Genomic DNA, 18,063 nt, shown 5'->3' with positions numbered 1-18,063 from the left:
GCTCTCTATCATTTACGACAGATATCAAACATCCTCGCAACTTACCGTTCCTCCGAGAAGTTTCGACCATGGTTTCGATTTGTTTGGAATATTATGGAAAATCTTCTCGACAGCTAAGCAAACGTGTATAACCCTTAAACTCCATGATGTTACAATTGTGGGAGTCTAATCCAAATGCTGTTTTAGGCTTAAAATCAAATTTTCACGAATCGATCCCGCACGACATGACTGTGCTAGGTGCGAGTAGTCACGCTGAATCGGTACCGTTCGTCTCCCTTCTCATTCTTTGACGTGATTAGAGTATGAACGGACGTTGTTCGTAATAATTTATTTTTAATAATTTACTTGTGTGTACTGCAATGGCAAAAAATAGTATGTATTACTGAGAATCAGTTTAAAACATATTTGATGAGTATTATTGCTTTAAATAGGTTTAGTTTGGCTAAAATAAACGAAGATTGGTTTGACGAAGAATGTAGATCCATTAACCAACAGAAAAATGAAGCATATAAGAGACTTCAGCAGCGCAGAACGAGATCAAACCTGGAAGACTATGAAAATCTTAGACGAGAAGAAAAAAGGACGTTTAGAAGAAAAAAGAAAGAGCCATACGAAAACGCTCTAAACGAGATTGAGAGGACTCGCAAAAATTCTACCAGAAGATAAACAGCTGCAGAAAAGAATTCAAACCCAGAATAACAGCATGTAAAGACAGAGATGGTTCCATAATTAGTGACAAAGAACAGATACTAAACAGGTGGGCGAATCATTTTGAAGAACTGCTTAGCGATAGTCGTGAAGAAGACCAAATAGAAATTACTTTGCCTGAAATGGATGAAAACGCTCAAGAGCCGCCCCCCACCGAAGAATAAATTAGAGAAGCCATTTCAAAACTGAAAAATAACAAAGCCCCCGGTTTGGACAATCTTCCTGCCGAACTCTTTAAGAATGGTGGTGACACCCTTTTTAAACACATGCATAAATTAGTAACCAAAATCTGGCAACGGAAGGAAACGCCCGCGGACTGGAAATTAGGTGTAATGCATCCTCTTCACAAAGAGGGAGATGTGATGGTGTGTAATAATTATAGAGGCATCACCCTACTTAACGTGGCATATAAAGTATTGTCCAATGTATTGTACAGAAGATTGATTCCTATGCTGAACAAATAGTTGGGAACTACCAGTGCGGTTTCCGACCCAATAAATCAACAACGGATCAAATCTTCACAGTCAGGCAGATTCTTGAGAAAACGCTTGAGTTCGGAGTCGACACCCACTACATATTCGTGGATCTCAAAGTCGCATACGACTCAATCAACAGACAAAACTTACACTCACAGGCGTAGAGAGTGTAGTCAGAATCCAAAACGACTTTTCCAGACGCTTCCATTGTAAAAGTGGACTGAGACAGGGAGATGGACTGTCGTGTCTCTTATTTGACCTTGCACTAGAAAAAGTAATTCGAGAGTGCCATATTAATACGAATGGCACCATCTTTAATAAATCTGTATAAGTGGTCGGATATGCAGATGACATAGACATTATTGCTAGGTCCACAGAATCTTTGATCGAAGCATTTCGATCACTAAGGGCATCTGCACTTAAAATGGGATTAAAAATAAACGCACAGAAAACCAAGTATAATGTATTGTACTAGATCAGGCAACAAGATACCTAGACTATTAATTGATGATCTGGAACTGGAAGGTGTGGACACCTTCGTCTACCTGGGCTCGCTGCTGACCAAAGATAACAATGTCAGCGAAGAAATTAAAAGAAGAATAGTGCTTGCCAATAAGTGCTATTATGGCTTGAGGAAACATATGGCCCCAAAACTACCCAGAAAAATTAAAGTTACCATATATAAAACACTAATAAAGCCAGTGTTAACATATGGGTCTGAAACGTGGTCACTTACACAGAACGACCAAGAATTGCTTAAACGTTTCGAGAGAAAAATTCTAAGGAAAATATATCGAGGAGTCCAAGAACAGGGTTTGTGGCGTAGGCGCTACAACTTTGAGTTATATAGAAGTTTTGGGGAACCTGACGTTGTAAAATGTATTAAATTAGCAGGCATTCGATGGATAGGACATGTAATTAGTCGAGATGTAGATGCAACGATCAGAAAAATTTTCGACCGAAGAGGACCAGTGGAAAGACGAGCCAGAGGAAGACCAAAACTTAGGTATCAAGATTACATAGAGGATGATCTAAAATCCATCAGAGTTAAAGCATGGAGAAGAGTTGCCAGAGACAGGGGCGAATGGAAGATTGTTCTGAAGAAGGCTTTGGCTCATAACGAGCTGTAATGCCACTGATTATGATGATGAGGTTTAGTTTCACTAAGTTTCGTACAAAATAAAGATTAAATATATTAAAGGTTATGTTCTTATGAGTTACTTTTGGCGCTAGATCACAATTGTGGGGTTCGGGAGTTAACACAGTAAAAATCGAAAAAAAAAAACAGACAGAACCAGCTATGTTTTTTGTTGCAGGAGATACAAGAAAGGTTAACTTGGACGAACTTACGGCTAATCCGGATAAAATTTATGAACTGATAGATGAATGTGGGTCCGATTTAGAGATTGAAAGCAACTATGATGATGATTATTTTGAGCCAAACATGGCTGATAAAGAGTCTGATGAGGAAAATAACATCGAAGAGGAAAATCCTGAACCTTCTACGAGCAAAAATGTACCTTCCGTAGGCATAAAATGGACCAAAGATTCATTCGCAAGCAAGAATATTTCGGAAGAATCCAATGGGACTGATGATATCAACGACATTTTGAGTACATTTGTTTATTTCAGTCGATATTTAGATGATGATTTTTTTTTAAATGGGAGCAAAACTAACTTCGCAATACTATTTGCAAGAGACTGGCAAGGAAATAAAACCAGATATTTTTCCCGAAGAAATCAAACAATTTTTGGTATGCATACGGTCATGGGATGTTTTAAGTTTCCCAGAATACATCTTTACTGGAGTGTAAAGTACCGATTACCAATCATAGCTAATGTAATGAGTCGAGACAGATTTTACAAATTACGCACAAACTTTCACGTTGTAGATAATTTATCGGTAACTGAAGAGATAAAACTGCAAAATCGCCTTTGGAAAATTCAGCCGATGATAGATAGAGTAAGAAAAAGATGTCTAGAAATTCAGAGACTACGTGGGACGTCATTTTCAATTGATGAACAAATGATACCCTTTTTGGGCCGATGCCCAATACGACAATTTGTAAAAAATAAGCCGAGACCTGTTGGCCTAAAAAATTTTGTTTTGACGATATTTTGTGGCACAGTACTTGATTTTGAAATTTACCTGGCTCTCTGACTCCGCTGAAAAATAAAGAACTCAGTTTAGGACCGTCGGTCGTTCTTCGCCTAGCAGAAACCTTGCCTCCGGAAAGTTGCGTCTTCTTTGATAGATATTTTTCGACTTTATCATTATTTGATAAATTGCTTGAACTGAAAATAGAAGGAACGGGAACAATTATGCCAAACAGAACAAAGAGATGTGTATTTAAAAAAGACAAAGAAACGAAAAGAGGTCAGTCAGAAGAATACGTAAGAAGTGACAAAAAGGTATAGAATAGAATAGAAATATGCTTTATTGTCACTGAAAATTATTGAACAATTTTATGGACAAAGCTAAAAAAAAATCAGTCAAAAAGTACAAAAAGTATAAAACAAAAACAAATATAATAAAAAAACAGAACAATACAATTTTAAATTAGTAAAATTATTGTATCACTTACATAATTTGTACAGACAACAACAAATGAGACAAATTGTAGCCACTGCTTGAGACACCCAAATGTAATTATAAACAATACTAATTTTGTTTCTTTTTTATACATTAAGAAACTCGTCAACTGAATAATATGGTCTTTCAGAGAGATAGATTTTTGTTATCTTACGAAACTTAATGAAAGATGTTGCGGATTTAATTTCTCTTGGAAGGTGATTATAAAGTTTTTTTGCACTATATAGGATAGAATTCTTTACTAGCTGAGTGGACGGGATCGGCAAATAAACGTTACAATCCGAATTTCTAATGGAGTAGCCATGATCAGGTCTATCGGGAAAAATGTTTAGATGCTTGCGAATCAAACAAACCGTTTCCAAAATAAATAAAGAGGGAAGCGTCAAAATTCCGTGATTTTTGAAGTAGGTCTTGCAATGAGTTGTTTGTTTGAGACCAGATAGATAACGAATTGCTCTTTTTTGCAACTTAAAAATAGTATCAAATTGGGCCGCTGTACTAGAACCCCAAAATGGAAGCCCATATCGAAGATGGGACTCGAACAATGAGAAATATGCAATTTTGACAGAAGATAAATTTAGTTCCTTTGAAACAGATCTTATTGCAAAGCAAGCTGAGGCTAGTTTCTTCCTTAAGGAGTCAGTGTGCAAGGACCATTTAAGATCGCTATCGACAAGAATACCTAGAAATTTCACGGAATTAACGATACTGATTTGGCTCTCATTCAAAAGCAAGGGTTGAATGACTCCTTTATAAGATAATGCTACTGTCTTGTCCACGTTATAGCTAAGTAAGTTGGAGTCTGACCAAGCCTTGATTATAAGCAAATCAGCGGTTATAATTGAATGAAGCGTTGAAATATTAGAGCTGCTCCAAGTAATACTGGTATCATCAGCAAATAGAAAAATTTTCCCTTTAATTTTCAAGTAAGTAATGTCATTAATGAAAAGTAAAAAAAGAATGGGACCTAATACTGAACCTTGCGGTACTCCACACTCAATGTATTTACAACTAGAGGCGGTGTCTTTTATTCTAACCAATTGTTTCCTACCTACCAAGTAAGTTTTGAATCAATTCAAAGACACACCCCGAATTCCATAGAAAGTTAATTTTTTTAATAGAATGTCGCGATTTACGCAGTCAAAGGCTTTGGAATAGTCGCAGAAAACGGTGGCGGAGGAGAGGTTACTATTTAGTGATAGATATACCTCATGTAACACAGAAAACATGGCATCACTAGTACATTTATTAGACAAAAAGCCGAACTGATTTTGCGATAAAATATTATGTTTAAGGAGAAAGGGGATAAGTCGAACTTTTATAAGCTTTTCAATAATTTTTGATAGTTCTGGTAACAAGGCAATAGGTCTATAGTTGTAGGCATCAGATTTGTCTCCACCTTTATGAAGAGGAATAATGATGGCAGTCTTTAGGCAGTTAGGGAATGTACCTTTTTCAAGGGAATCATTTACTAGCGAGACCATGACCTCCAATACATTATGCGGAAGATTTGAGAAAATTTTAATAGATAATCCATCTGTACTACCGGACAATTTGCTTTTTATACTACGTTCGAATGAGTTCAGTCTTATCAACTGGTCTTAAAAAGTAGGTATCAGCAATGTTTTTTGAATTAAGGAGATAGAAAACTGGATCTTGTTGTGGCGAAATAGTTGAGGTTATATTTTTACTCACATTAACAAAGTAATCATTTAGATTTTCGGGGTTAGGAAAAGAAAAGGTTTGATTCGCTACACTGGTTTTATTTCAAAAATCGTTTATTATTGACCAAGTTTCTTTTGAAATATTTTTGGAGCTTGTTAGGCGATTATGAAAGTAGGATTTTTTGGCTACTTTGAGTAGTTTTAGATAGCATTTCCTGTACGTATTGATATAATCAGAGATGGGGATGCTTGACAAAGTGGAAAGATAATAAATCCGTAATTATGGCTTCCACGGCTTTTGGAGTAAAACCTTTACAAAACGTCAAGAGATGGAACAAACAAGAAAAAAAACATGTCGAAGTAACTTGTCCAAAAGTTGTTAACATATATAATCAAAAGATGGGAGGTGTCGATGTATACGATCAAATGATTGAATGTTACAGAACCTTTTTTAAAACTTGTAATTTGTCTTTTTTGGGGAAATTAACATGTTAAAATTTTTGGCGGTTATATTAAAATTGGTGCGGCATACGTTGTAAATCGTTTTCACTTTGAGAGAGTAGTATTGCGTCGTCTGCATAGCAGATTATTTTAAATTGTTTTTCTCCCATTTGGTATCCTTTTTTAGTTCTTACTTTTTTTTATTATTTCATCCATAATCAGGTTGAACATTAGAGGACTTAGGGAATCTCCCTGTCTTATCCCATTGCCAGCTTCAATAGGATCGGTTAGTTCTTCTTCTACTTTTACTTTTATTGTGTTGTTTTGGTAGATATTTTCGATCATTTTAATTATTTCTAGAGGTATCTCTCTTGCCTACAATAAGTGGATAAATTCCTTTAATTTGACCCGGTCAAATGCCTTCTTAAGGTCCACGAAACATAGACATGCCAGTTTGTTGTATTCTAATGATTTCTCTTGCACTTGCCTCATTATAAATAAAACGTTGGTTGGTGTACTAATATTTTTCTAGTAACTTTCGCATCGCTAAGAGTACGAGAACCGAGTATCCAACTGCTTCGTTACTACAGTATTTAAACAGTCGCATCAAAAACCAGTAACTCCGTGGACAAGGAGCCTTACCGTCAATTTCACATTATATTCATTTACTAGACTTATTTTAGGCTTTTAACCTGATGATGGAATTATTATTACGAAAACGTTTGTGTTTTTTGATGTAGCCCTTCTAAGGGCTTTTTAAATATACCTACATACAAAGATTTAAACCTCTTATTGTGATACATGGTATACGGCCAGCTGCAGGAATTTATTTTCCTTGTGGATTTTATATTCATTTAATTGGAAGAAGAACAGGTTAAAACTATTTCCTAGTAATTACTTAAGCATTTTTATTTGGTGCTAAATGAGCAATATATTTCATCAAAGCTTATAATTACTTTTAGTATAGGCACAATAATATTAACAATGATGTGGTCTCATATTTTTCCTGAATGTTACAAATGTTTGTCCGTTTTGGCTTTAATCGAGTTTTGGAATATTATCTGCCAGGTTTAATTGACGATTATCTCTAGCAAAGTGATCAAAGGGACTAAAAGCATCCTGAATGAGAATGTTGACCACAATAAAACATGTTTCATTTGCATGACAAGTTCCATTGCAGTTTCATTACACAAAACAAAGTGTGTGTACACATTGTTTACTCCAGCTATAGTTCACACACTCAGACTTTGTGGAAAATAAAATTACTCACATGTTGCGGACAATCTATTTGCATGAGAATAGTGAAAAACTTGAACTAAATAAAATTTATTTTATTGCAGAGAATGGGAACTGTTCATGGAGAAGAGTTACCGTATATTTTTGGAGCACCCCTTGTAGATGGTTTTAATCACTTTGCTAAGAACTATACTAAGTCTGAATTAGCCTTGTCTGAATCATTTCTCATCTACATAGCAAATTTCGTGAGAACTGGGTAAGTACATTTCATTTTAGAAAACAGAAAATTTAACACTGCAACACTTTTAATATAATAGCTCTACCGCACTTAGATCTTCCTTGTGATATCTTCACTCCATAAGGTGTGAAGTATACACGTGCTTTTCTTTTATCGGGAATAGGGCATTTTAAACAATTTCCTTGTTATGAAAAGTGTTTGTTTATTAATATACGACATTTGTTTTCACGGGCAATCAATCTGATTATTAGACAGAAATATGTGATCGAGTTATTAGATATAAATTGTAATTCGCATGTGAAGCGATTGAAGGGTGAACTATAGAGGCATTACTCTGTTAGCATCTGCGTATAAAATCTTCGGCAATGTATTGTTTGAAAGACTTAAACATTTTACAAATGATATTGTTGGTCAATATCAATGCGGATTTACTGCTGGAAAGTCAATTACACATCAAATTTAAGCACATAGACAGATTCTAGAAAAGTCACCAGATATATATATATAACATATAACATAGATACACACCATCTCTTCGTCGACTTCAAAGCAGCCGCTGACAGTTTGAAACAAACTGCATTATATAATGCAATGATAGACTTTGGGATCCCAACTAAGTTAGTTAAGTTAACCCAACTAACAATGCAAAACGTAAGCTCATGCGTTAGAATTGAAGGAGAAAACTCTACGTTTTCTAACATTCATGATTGTATAAGACAGGGGGACGCGCTGGCGTGTCTCCTGTTTAATAGTGCTGTGGAAAAGGCAATCAGACAATTAAATATGAGGATGAATGGAACTATTTTTAATAGATTAAGTCAAATTCTCTCATTCACTGACGATACATTTATAGTGGGCAGAAGTATGAGAGACATGGTGCAGTGTTTTACAAGCCTTGTAGACGCGGCAAGTGAATTAGAACTTTTGGTAAACGAGGAAAAAACCAAATATATGTTGGTTTCTAAAAACCCCCAAAATATAAAACAGAGGATTCAAATTAACAACCATACCTTTGAGCAAGTCAAAGAATTCACATATTTTAGATCACTAGTAAACGCAACAAACACGACAAGTGACGAAATAAAAAGACGCATAGCAGTTACAAACAGAACTGTTCACGGTCCCAAGAAACATTTAAAAAATAAAAATACAAAACGTGTAGGAAAGCTCAATATATACAAGACCTTAATAAGACCGGTTTTGATTTGATATAAGGGGTTGAAACGTGGACTCTATCTCAAAATGACTTTTTTTTGAGAAAAAATTCATAGAAAGATTTTTGGGGCCCTAAATGAAAATAGGCTATGGCGTCGAAGATACAACTTTTAACTATATCAGTTATACACCGATCCAGATATTATGAACTTCGTTAAAGTGCAGAGACTTAGACGGGCTAGACATATTGCTAGGATGTCAGATCACGAATACACGAAGAGATTAACATTTTCAAAACCAGAGGGCACAAGAAGTAGAGGACGACCACGAAGGAGATATATTGATGATGTGGAAGAAGACCTACAGATTCTAAGGGTCAGAAGATGGAGGGAAGTTGCCAGGAATCGACAGGAGTGGCGACTTCTTTATGAGCAGGCCAAGATCTACAACGGATTGTCGAGCCACTTATGATGATGATGATGTGAAGCGATTATTATTATTGCTGTGTTTATCGTTGATTGGGTATAAGATCTGCGTCAATAGTTACGAGTAGTGTTAACGTTTAAATTATTAATAAACGTATTTTCGGGAAATTCGCATTTTAGTGCACTCTAACCTAACCAAATATATTTCCTCAAGGCACCGCGTCACAGTGTTGCCGTATTTATTTTAGTAAAATATGTATATGAATGTTACAAATATAAAGTTACTTTTACGAAATAATAATTTGTGTTATGAGAAGCTACAAATTTTAAATAAGTATAAAACTTGCCATATTTTTTTTGTAAAATGTATACGAAGGTTTAAAATATAAGTTACTTTTACGAAATTATAATTTGTGTTATGAGAAGCTACAAGTTTTAAATAAGTATAAAACAAATATTTTCTCTTTAAATGCAGTTAAATATTGTAAATTGGCACTTTCCAAATCTTATCTATTAGAACCTTATTATTAGGTATTGATTATCTTTAATTTAACTAAAATCTATGAATTTTTATATAATTTCAATGCATTTCTATTATATACGGTAATTTAATTAATACTATTAATTTTTTATATCATTTTAATAAATTTTATTGTTTATGCATTTGATTATCTTTAATTAACTAAAATCTATTAATTTTTATATGCATTTCTATATTATGTGAGAGTATGAAAAAACTGGAGACTTGGCAACTCTGACACCATTTAAGAGTATATTAACTGTCATCTGAGAGCTTGGTTAGGTTAGAGTTCACTAAAATGCGAATTGCCCGTATTTTCTTCTAACTATGTGTAAAATCTGTTTATGAGTGAATTAAGGAATTTCTCCCATAGCACGTGTATCAAGCACGCTTAACTGCTCGAGTAGTGTGTTCGTATAATTTAGTTATACGCGAAATTAAGTGTTGTGATACGTCTAATTCTTTTGTGTCTGCTGTCATAATATGTCCAAAGTATTTTAATTATTGGAGAGTCGTTCGCTGACCTTTAATGCTATGCGTTAAATTATGCGTTCATTAAAAGAAGATAAGACAGATGTAATAACGACTGGGATGCTGTAAATGAACCCATAATAAAAACCGAACTCAGTAAAAAAATCCTTTATTAAAGGTATATATATTTTAAAAAGACCTTTTCCGGCTACATCACAGAACGTTTTCGGATTAATAAGTCCATCATCAGTGCAGTTACCTAAAATAAGTATCATCATTTTAATGAAAGTAAACATAAATGTTAAAATAATGAATTGTTCGCTCGTGTGAGTCCATTTCAAACTGGGTAGTAGAAATAAATGACAAACTTACTCACAATCTATTTATTTAGTAAACGGCGACCGGTTTCGACAACTACAGTTTTCTGGTCATCATCAGGTCACTGGTAAAGTACAATCTTTATAAAGCTAAAAAAATTACATATTGTAATACTACTAATTTAACCAAACCTGACATCAGATATGGTACAAAAGGTGCCAATATTACTTAGACACACAGACAGGCAGAGAGCAAAGGTGGGCTTTCCCACTACATATGTACGATGTCAGAGTTTACAAAGAGGCATAATGTGATACTGACCATTATTTTATAAAGGCACCACCCTAAGATCAAATACTAGATCGAAGGAATACAAAAGAATAGTGGAGTAAAGATATTGACGTAAAGATAGCAGAGAAAAAAGAAAAAACGGGTACATAGCATATGGTTAATGAAAAAAGACACAGAAGATCGGATATACTATACAAGATGCTGTAAATATGGGACTGTAAAATAAAACATGGGACAATAAATGTAAACTAATTCGTCGGTGCCTAATTTTTAGCAGAGCAAGGGAAGCATGGAGAATAATAATATCCCTAAGAATGAATAGAAAGAAAAAATTTTATATCAGCCTAATCTCACTAAAAGATTAGAAAGATTATTATCAAAATCTATTGACTGAAGATCGTCCACAATTTCTTACTGAAAAAATTGCCAGACTTTACAGTCAGAGACATCTTTTATAGAAGAAAACTTAATAACACTAACTTGAGTAAAGAAAGTCTTTATGACGATGGCAAGCTTCTGGACCTACAGGTCTCCACATTGAACTTCTAAAATATGGACCGGACTCGTCACTACAACTACTTGCTCTTGTGTTTAATTTCTTTTCAAGAGGCGAAGAACTGCCACCCAAATGGAAGACAACTATCGTATCAAACATCCACAAAAAAGGTTGTTGCTGTTTTGCCTAAAATAGTCATTCCTCTAAATCCGGTTTTATAGTTCGAGATTATTCAAGACGTCTTACCAATTTACAAACTTGATATATCAATAAAGCATTGGATAGTATTCAATGTGTCAGTCTCGACAAAAGATCAATGTGTGGGCAAGAATTATTATTAATACCATTATTGGACCTTATTTTTGGGATAGAACCATAACAGGTAAAGAGAACTGGGCATTTTAAAATTGGAGTTATTTACAGAATTTTCCAGACTCTTTCCTGATGATATAAATCCTCATCTCGTGAATAGATCGATTTGGTTTCAGTAAGATGGAGCACCTTCTCATTATCTTCGAGGCGTTCGTGAGTTTCTCGACAATAAATGTCCAAATCGTTTGATTGGAAGACGAGGAGCTCTTGAATGACCAGCAAGATCCACGGATTTGACACCTCTAGATTATTTTTTATGCGATTATTTAAAAAGCAACGTATATGTAAATAGGTCACAGACTATCCTAAAACTCAACGACAGAATTACAGGAGAGATAACACTAATTTCTCCGGAAACGATTAGAAAAGTCTTTTTTCAGAATGATGCATTTTCATTCAGAATGAATTTCTATTTACAAAGACAAGGTGATGATATTGAATACCACCTTTAATTTCTTTCTTTACTTACTTTCTGTTTATACAGCAATATTAATTATAAAATAAAAATTTTGCCCGTTAAAAGAATATATCTATGAGCCTTTGATAATCATAAATGTCAAAAAAATATCGGAATTTTAACCCATAGTAGTCCCATTTAAAAATACACATATTATCCGTATATCTCAGAAACTGTACATTTGGCAATGTCGAAAATATAAAATTTTTAATTGGTGGTTCGTCTTATCTACATAAACAGCATCTTTTTACTATATCATATGGGGTGTCACAAATATCTTTATGTTTCCATACTTTACGAGCGCACTGTATAATAGTTAAAATATCTACGATTTTAAAACATGCATGCTTTAACTTTTACCTAATTTGATTTCAGAAACCCAAATGAGAATCATAAACAAGACCCGGTATTAGCCATTTCCAGGGAAAGGAACAGATTTCGTTCGATCTTGTGGGATGAATATGACTCAGTCCATCAAAAGTATCTAGAATTAGGTATGTATGTTAATTATTATAAAAGTAGCTGGCGTTTACCGGTAAAAGCTGACGTAAATAACCTAGTATGTTTACTACCAAGATCAAAGATACTAGGTTATTGGATTTCTACCACGATTTAGTAGAAATATATATATTTTATATATTTATTATAATATGATTTACGTTGCATTCACTCGAGTTATTTAATTTGTTATAGGAATGAAACCCAGAATGAAGAATCATTTCCGAGCACATCAGCTCAGTGTTTGGTTGCGCCTGATTCCTGAACTTCACAGGGCTGGTATGGAAGATGTAGTTGCTAGACATAACTTATTTAGAAACCATAACAGTGCTGAACTTTACGAAGGAGCAGTTAGACCTGATCCACTTTCTAGAATAAGCTATTACGATCCTACAATGGAATTGATTAGACGAAGACCAAATTCTAGTCTTACAACATTAGAAGCTTCCACTACAATAGAAACTATGGTAACAACTTGTGTTAATATAGTTTCTTCTGGAAATTACAATCATCACAATTTTCAAAATCATAATAACTCGACTGACACACTCGCCAGTTTAGAAGCAGCAGGTTATGCCGCTTACAGCACGGCTTTAAGCGTAACTATTGCTATTGGTTGCTCATTATTAATTTTAAATGTTCTTATATTCGCTGGAGTATACTATCAACGCGATAAAACTAGAATGGAAGTAAAGAATTTACAGCAACAGCAAAGCAGAAATCAAGCTGCTTTCGAGACAATCTCCAAACACCAGCACCATTTAGGCTACTCTCAAAATACGAATGTAATAGTAGATGTAGAGCAAGATACTTCAGCGTTAATTCTGACTAATGCACAGCAAGATCAGATCAACAAAATGCATCAAAGATGCGCTCCTAACGCTAATTCTATTCTAAAAGCGCCTCCACCAAGTCCTAACATAATGCTACAGAATTGTATGACGCTTCCTAAGAATACCTCACTATACAATTATCAACATCAGGGTTGTGTTACACTGCCAAAAAACCTAACGTTAATCAATAACACATCTTGCACAATGGCGGAAATGCAACAACAGGGCTTGGTGCAACCACCGAATGGCAATGCTACTATGCCACTAGGCGTTCCTAAACCGCCTCCTCCACCCAGAGCTAGGAGTCCAGAAAGCCAGCCACTTTTAACTCATAACAATGCTGATAAATGTAATATGAGAGTTCCACATGCTGCCATGAGTGAAATGAGAGTGTGATAAGAATTTAAACATTTTAAAGAATGTGCACGAGATGACTTTTTATATTCGTCCGATAAAATGTACTAAATTTAATAGAGAATGTTTCTTTGAAGATTTACAAAATTTCTTTCTTCGTTTACAAAAATCTATTTATATTTAAATTATTATTGGAAAATTGGTTTTAAATGGCAAAGATAGAACTTGCATTAACAGTTATGTATAACCGTTTGTATTTAATATGTAACAGTAATTAATTAATCACAATTGTAGAATTAAAATTCGTTTTATCAACGTTTCGACTTCCACGTATAAAATTGTTTTTAGAATACAAGTTTTTACAAATTAAACATGTTACATAGTTTGGTTTTTGTTACGTTAGAATCAAAATGTTTCTAGTATTTTAATTATATCTGCCTTGCTGTACTGACAATTCAGATAAGTTGTATATGTTACAAGCAAAGTTTAAAATTCATTATTTGATAGAATATCTGCACCTTATATCTAGTACCGAAAACTGGCCTAGCTCCTATCGAAGATGATCATATCACTAAACTTTTTTACAGCTGTTCTAAAGTGTCCTTTTGTGGCGTAATCAATTCGCTCACGTAAGTTTTCTATCCGGGACATTCTTCTGTGGCCCGGATTCCTTCGTTCTTCGATCTTCCTTTACATTATATTCTGCGACGTTAAACATGACCAAACCATCGTAACCTATGCTCTCGCAGTTTGGCATCAATTGGCGCTACCCCTAGAAGAGCCCAAAATGATCCCCGTAAGACAAAAAAGTTAAATAATGCTTAATTACAGGCCAAAAATTCGGAAAATTATTTTTAGACTCATCAAATATTCTACTTATCTACTAGTTTGTAAAAAAATGGGTACGCAACCACAAATACTACGGCCACTTGTTATAAAAAACGACGATAAACCGCAGAATTTGCACGGCTAATAGTTGCTATTTTGGGCTTAATCTCCTTTTTAAATCTACAGTTATATCAAGAAATACAAAAGTAAAACTCTACAAAACAATAATACGCCCAGTCCTAACATATGGTTCAGAAACCTGGACTTTAACAAAAAGCAATAAAAACGCCTTAGGATGTTTCGACAGAAAAATACTAAGGCAAATCTATGGGCGGTAAATGAAAACGGTGTCTGGAGAAGACGATACAACTTCGAACTCTATAGAATATACCAGGAACCAGATATCGTAAAACACATTAAGATAGGACGTCTGAGGTGGGTAGGCCATGTAATGCGGATGAAGCAAACTGACCCAGCTAGAAAACGCTTGTTGATAGGCCTATTGGTCAAAGAAGAAGAGGAAGACCCACAACAAGATTCCTAGATAACATAGATCAAGATATGAGAAATATGGAAATACGTGCTTGGCGGAGGAAGGCTAGGGATAGGGACGACTGAAAAAAAATTCTTGGGGAGGCTAGGACCCACACAAGGTTGTAAAGCCAAAATGATGATGATGACTAGTTTGTAAAACGATCATTTTACCCAACCGGGTGGGTCAAAATGGTTTTTTTTGAACGTTTTTTGGAAAAACAGGTATTTGTTACTAAAAATAAAGTAAAATAAATTAGGTAGTCATTAAGGGAATAGATAAAACTAAGCTCTAATGCTGTAGCCTGTGTGTAGTATGCGGAGGCAAGCATAACATGGTAACAAAATTACTCCTGGCTTTTTCGGTGACATTTAAGTTCTTCTTCAAGTGCCCTCTCCACTACGGAGTTTGGCAATCACCATTGCTATTCGTATCTTTGAAGCTGTTGTTCTAAATTTAAGTTCTTATTTAAGTTCTTAGTTACATCTAAGTGTGAAAAAGGTGACCGTCAAGAATTAGGAGCGCTAGATCTTCTGCTGATGGTTTAACGCAATGTATAAAATGATCAAAACAATTTGCAAACATATCGATATTCATGCACCCAGAATCATTGCATCTGAATGCTGCTCCTGGTGGTGCCCATCTTTTAACTGCTCCTTCATCCTCTTTCGGGAAAAAACGAACAACCTCCCGCAGACATACAAATGACTGCTCACAGACGTCTCATCTACATTATATATCCTGAGAGGGCGAATGGAGTTTTATCCAATATGGTCTTAAGCAAAATGAAAAATTTGGTTACAACAGTTCTGTTAAAAGCACGAATTCTTGCGATCTATGTTGCTTCAGGAGATCTTAGTTAAAGTAGAACGTAGCTCGTACAAAAATCCTTTAACTAGTCTTAACAAGCAAGTTTTACTTGGTCCAAAAATCTATGCACAATGGCATTTCTAACTGAGAGTTGGTACGCCATAAACCTTAAGTCTTTGGTGGTAAGGCCATACAGTCGGGTTACCATATCGAGAATATAGGTTGTAAGCTGTTGTTCTTGTTCCTCGATGAATATGCTACTTTTGCTTCCAAGTCTGTTCAAATGGTCCGTGGCTAGATTTTTTTCCCCTAAGAACATCGTTTTAAACTCATCAGAGGCACCTTAGAATTTCTTGCTGCTGATTTGTATGCAAGACCATTATGTACACTTTCTACAGGTTGCCGCATTTTATTATTGTTCCATTTTTGCCTGCCGATTTTCCGTTTATATTTTTGAACCATTTTGTCGTTTAAAAAAAAAAGTCAAGTGACCTATATTTTTTATCATAATTTTTTTACTAGAGAGGGCAAAACGATATCGAGATTGTTTAACCCGACACCATGGGGGATCATGCCCGAATGAGCACACTTTTCTGGAAGCCATGTTTATCCAAGCATCCAAGGTTTGGTATTTTGTAAACATCTTAAATTATCGGCAAAATATTGGACTTACAGTAACTATATTACAATTTAACATTCCTAGTTATTTAAAAGTAACATTACAATAGTTTTAAGGAACTCACCTTATATCAAACATATTATAACATTACTGTTTATGCAAAATTTGGGAAATACGATGTTTCTACGATAGAGGCTTATATTAGACTGACTGTAGAAGTGCATTGGGTGATGGGTACGCCACTACAAATACAGATGGCATTACTAGTTCTAAAAATAATATGAAGGATTGTTTTGCCTGCAAGGATCATTTGGAGCCACTCTTACCTACTCATTCTTAATTTTATCCTTTTTTTGTCACTCCGTTCATCGATCTAAGCATTCTCATTTTCGCCACATGCATTCGTTGTTCCTTTGTTTTTTAACTGCTTAACATTCAGTTCCGTACATTATAGCTGGTCTTATGACTGTTTTCTAAAATTTTCCCTTCTGCTTCATTGGAATTATTTTATCAAAAAACACACCATTCGTTTACTTTCACTTTATCCGTCCCATCCTAATTCTATTGTAAGCTTCTCCATCTATTTTTTCTTTACTCTGTAATAGGTACCAATCCTAAGTACTTAAAATTTAGTTTTTACAATATTTCACCATCCAAAGATATCTTTTTGTTTGTAGTAACTCATTCTTTAAACGAACATTCCAAATACTATGTTTTTGTCCTACCAAGTTTTAAACCTTTTTCCTCAAGAACTTGTCTCAACTGTTCCAGTTTTGTTCTAAATCGCTTTCACTGTTTCCTAATAACACTACATCATCAGCATACATTAAACACCAGATACTGTTACCCTGTAGTTGGACTGTTATTTGATCTAACACTAATAAGAATAAATAAAGACTAAGCACCGGACCTTGGTGAAATCCTACTTTCACATGAAATTTATTAGTCCCTCCCACCCTTGTCCTAATACTGTCACTCCCTCATACCCCGATTATGAATCCTACCCCAATCCTACTTTCACATGAAATTTATTAGTCCCTCCCACCCTTGTCCTAATACTGTCACTCCCTCATACCCCGATTACTGTATCTAACTACCATCCTAAAAAAATCAAATATAAAAAACATACAGAAAGTTATAAAACATATTTTATAAAATATCAAATCTTAGTAAACTATTGTTAAAATTACGTCACTGACTATTTATGATAAATCTATAAACAAGATTATCATTGCACAAATAAAAAGATTGATATTATTTCAAACGTCACATATTTATTTTCATAAAAGTGTATCTTTATAAAAATATGTATTCTTGATTATAATTTATCATTAATGGTTTTATTTTTTATTCAGACGGTCTTCCTATTAAAAAATAATTTATTTTTAAACTAAATATTTATAAAGTCAGCTGTTACTTGATAGACATTTATCTTTACAAAATGTATGAATACAAAACAAACACTATCAGTAATTTCCACAAACCTAGGAATTCCGACTCTTTTCAATATATACTCTGAAGAAATTATCACTAAACCTTCACGAACCTGGAGATGGGAATCCGAATTAACGAAGAATTTATTAACAATTCCGCTACGCCGTTACTGTACTATTATCAACTAGCCTAAATGATCTACAGACTATACTGGACCACGTGAGAACTGTGAGCGTAAAGTACTGCCTAGAATACAGTAGAAAAACCAAATCCATGGTTATCAAGATTCAAAGT

At 34.5% G+C, this 18,063-nt stretch overlaps 1 protein-coding gene across 1 annotated transcript in view; it reads left to right on the top strand.

The window, feature by feature from the left end:
• Nlg4 (Neuroligin 4) overlaps positions 1 to 14,094 on the top strand; it is a 272,258-nt gene extending 258,164 nt beyond the window's left edge. The window contains exons 6-8 of the mRNA XM_072538248.1: positions 7,223 to 7,374; positions 12,237 to 12,355; positions 12,555 to 14,094. Coding sequence (XP_072394349.1) covers positions 7,223 to 7,374; positions 12,237 to 12,355; positions 12,555 to 13,588 — 1,305 coding nt within the window. The 3' untranslated portion in view covers positions 13,589 to 14,094. The remainder of the gene's footprint in view (positions 1 to 7,222; positions 7,375 to 12,236; positions 12,356 to 12,554) is intronic.
• The last annotated feature ends 3,969 nt before the right edge of the window (positions 14,095 to 18,063 follow it).

This window comes from Diabrotica undecimpunctata, chromosome 7, assembly GCF_040954645.1.
Source record: "Diabrotica undecimpunctata isolate CICGRU chromosome 7, icDiaUnde3, whole genome shotgun sequence".
NCBI classification, from domain to species: Eukaryota; Metazoa; Arthropoda; class Insecta; order Coleoptera; family Chrysomelidae; genus Diabrotica; species Diabrotica undecimpunctata.
The sequence above is the reverse complement of the archived record's forward strand: the minus strand, read 5'-3'. Positions and strand labels throughout refer to the sequence as shown.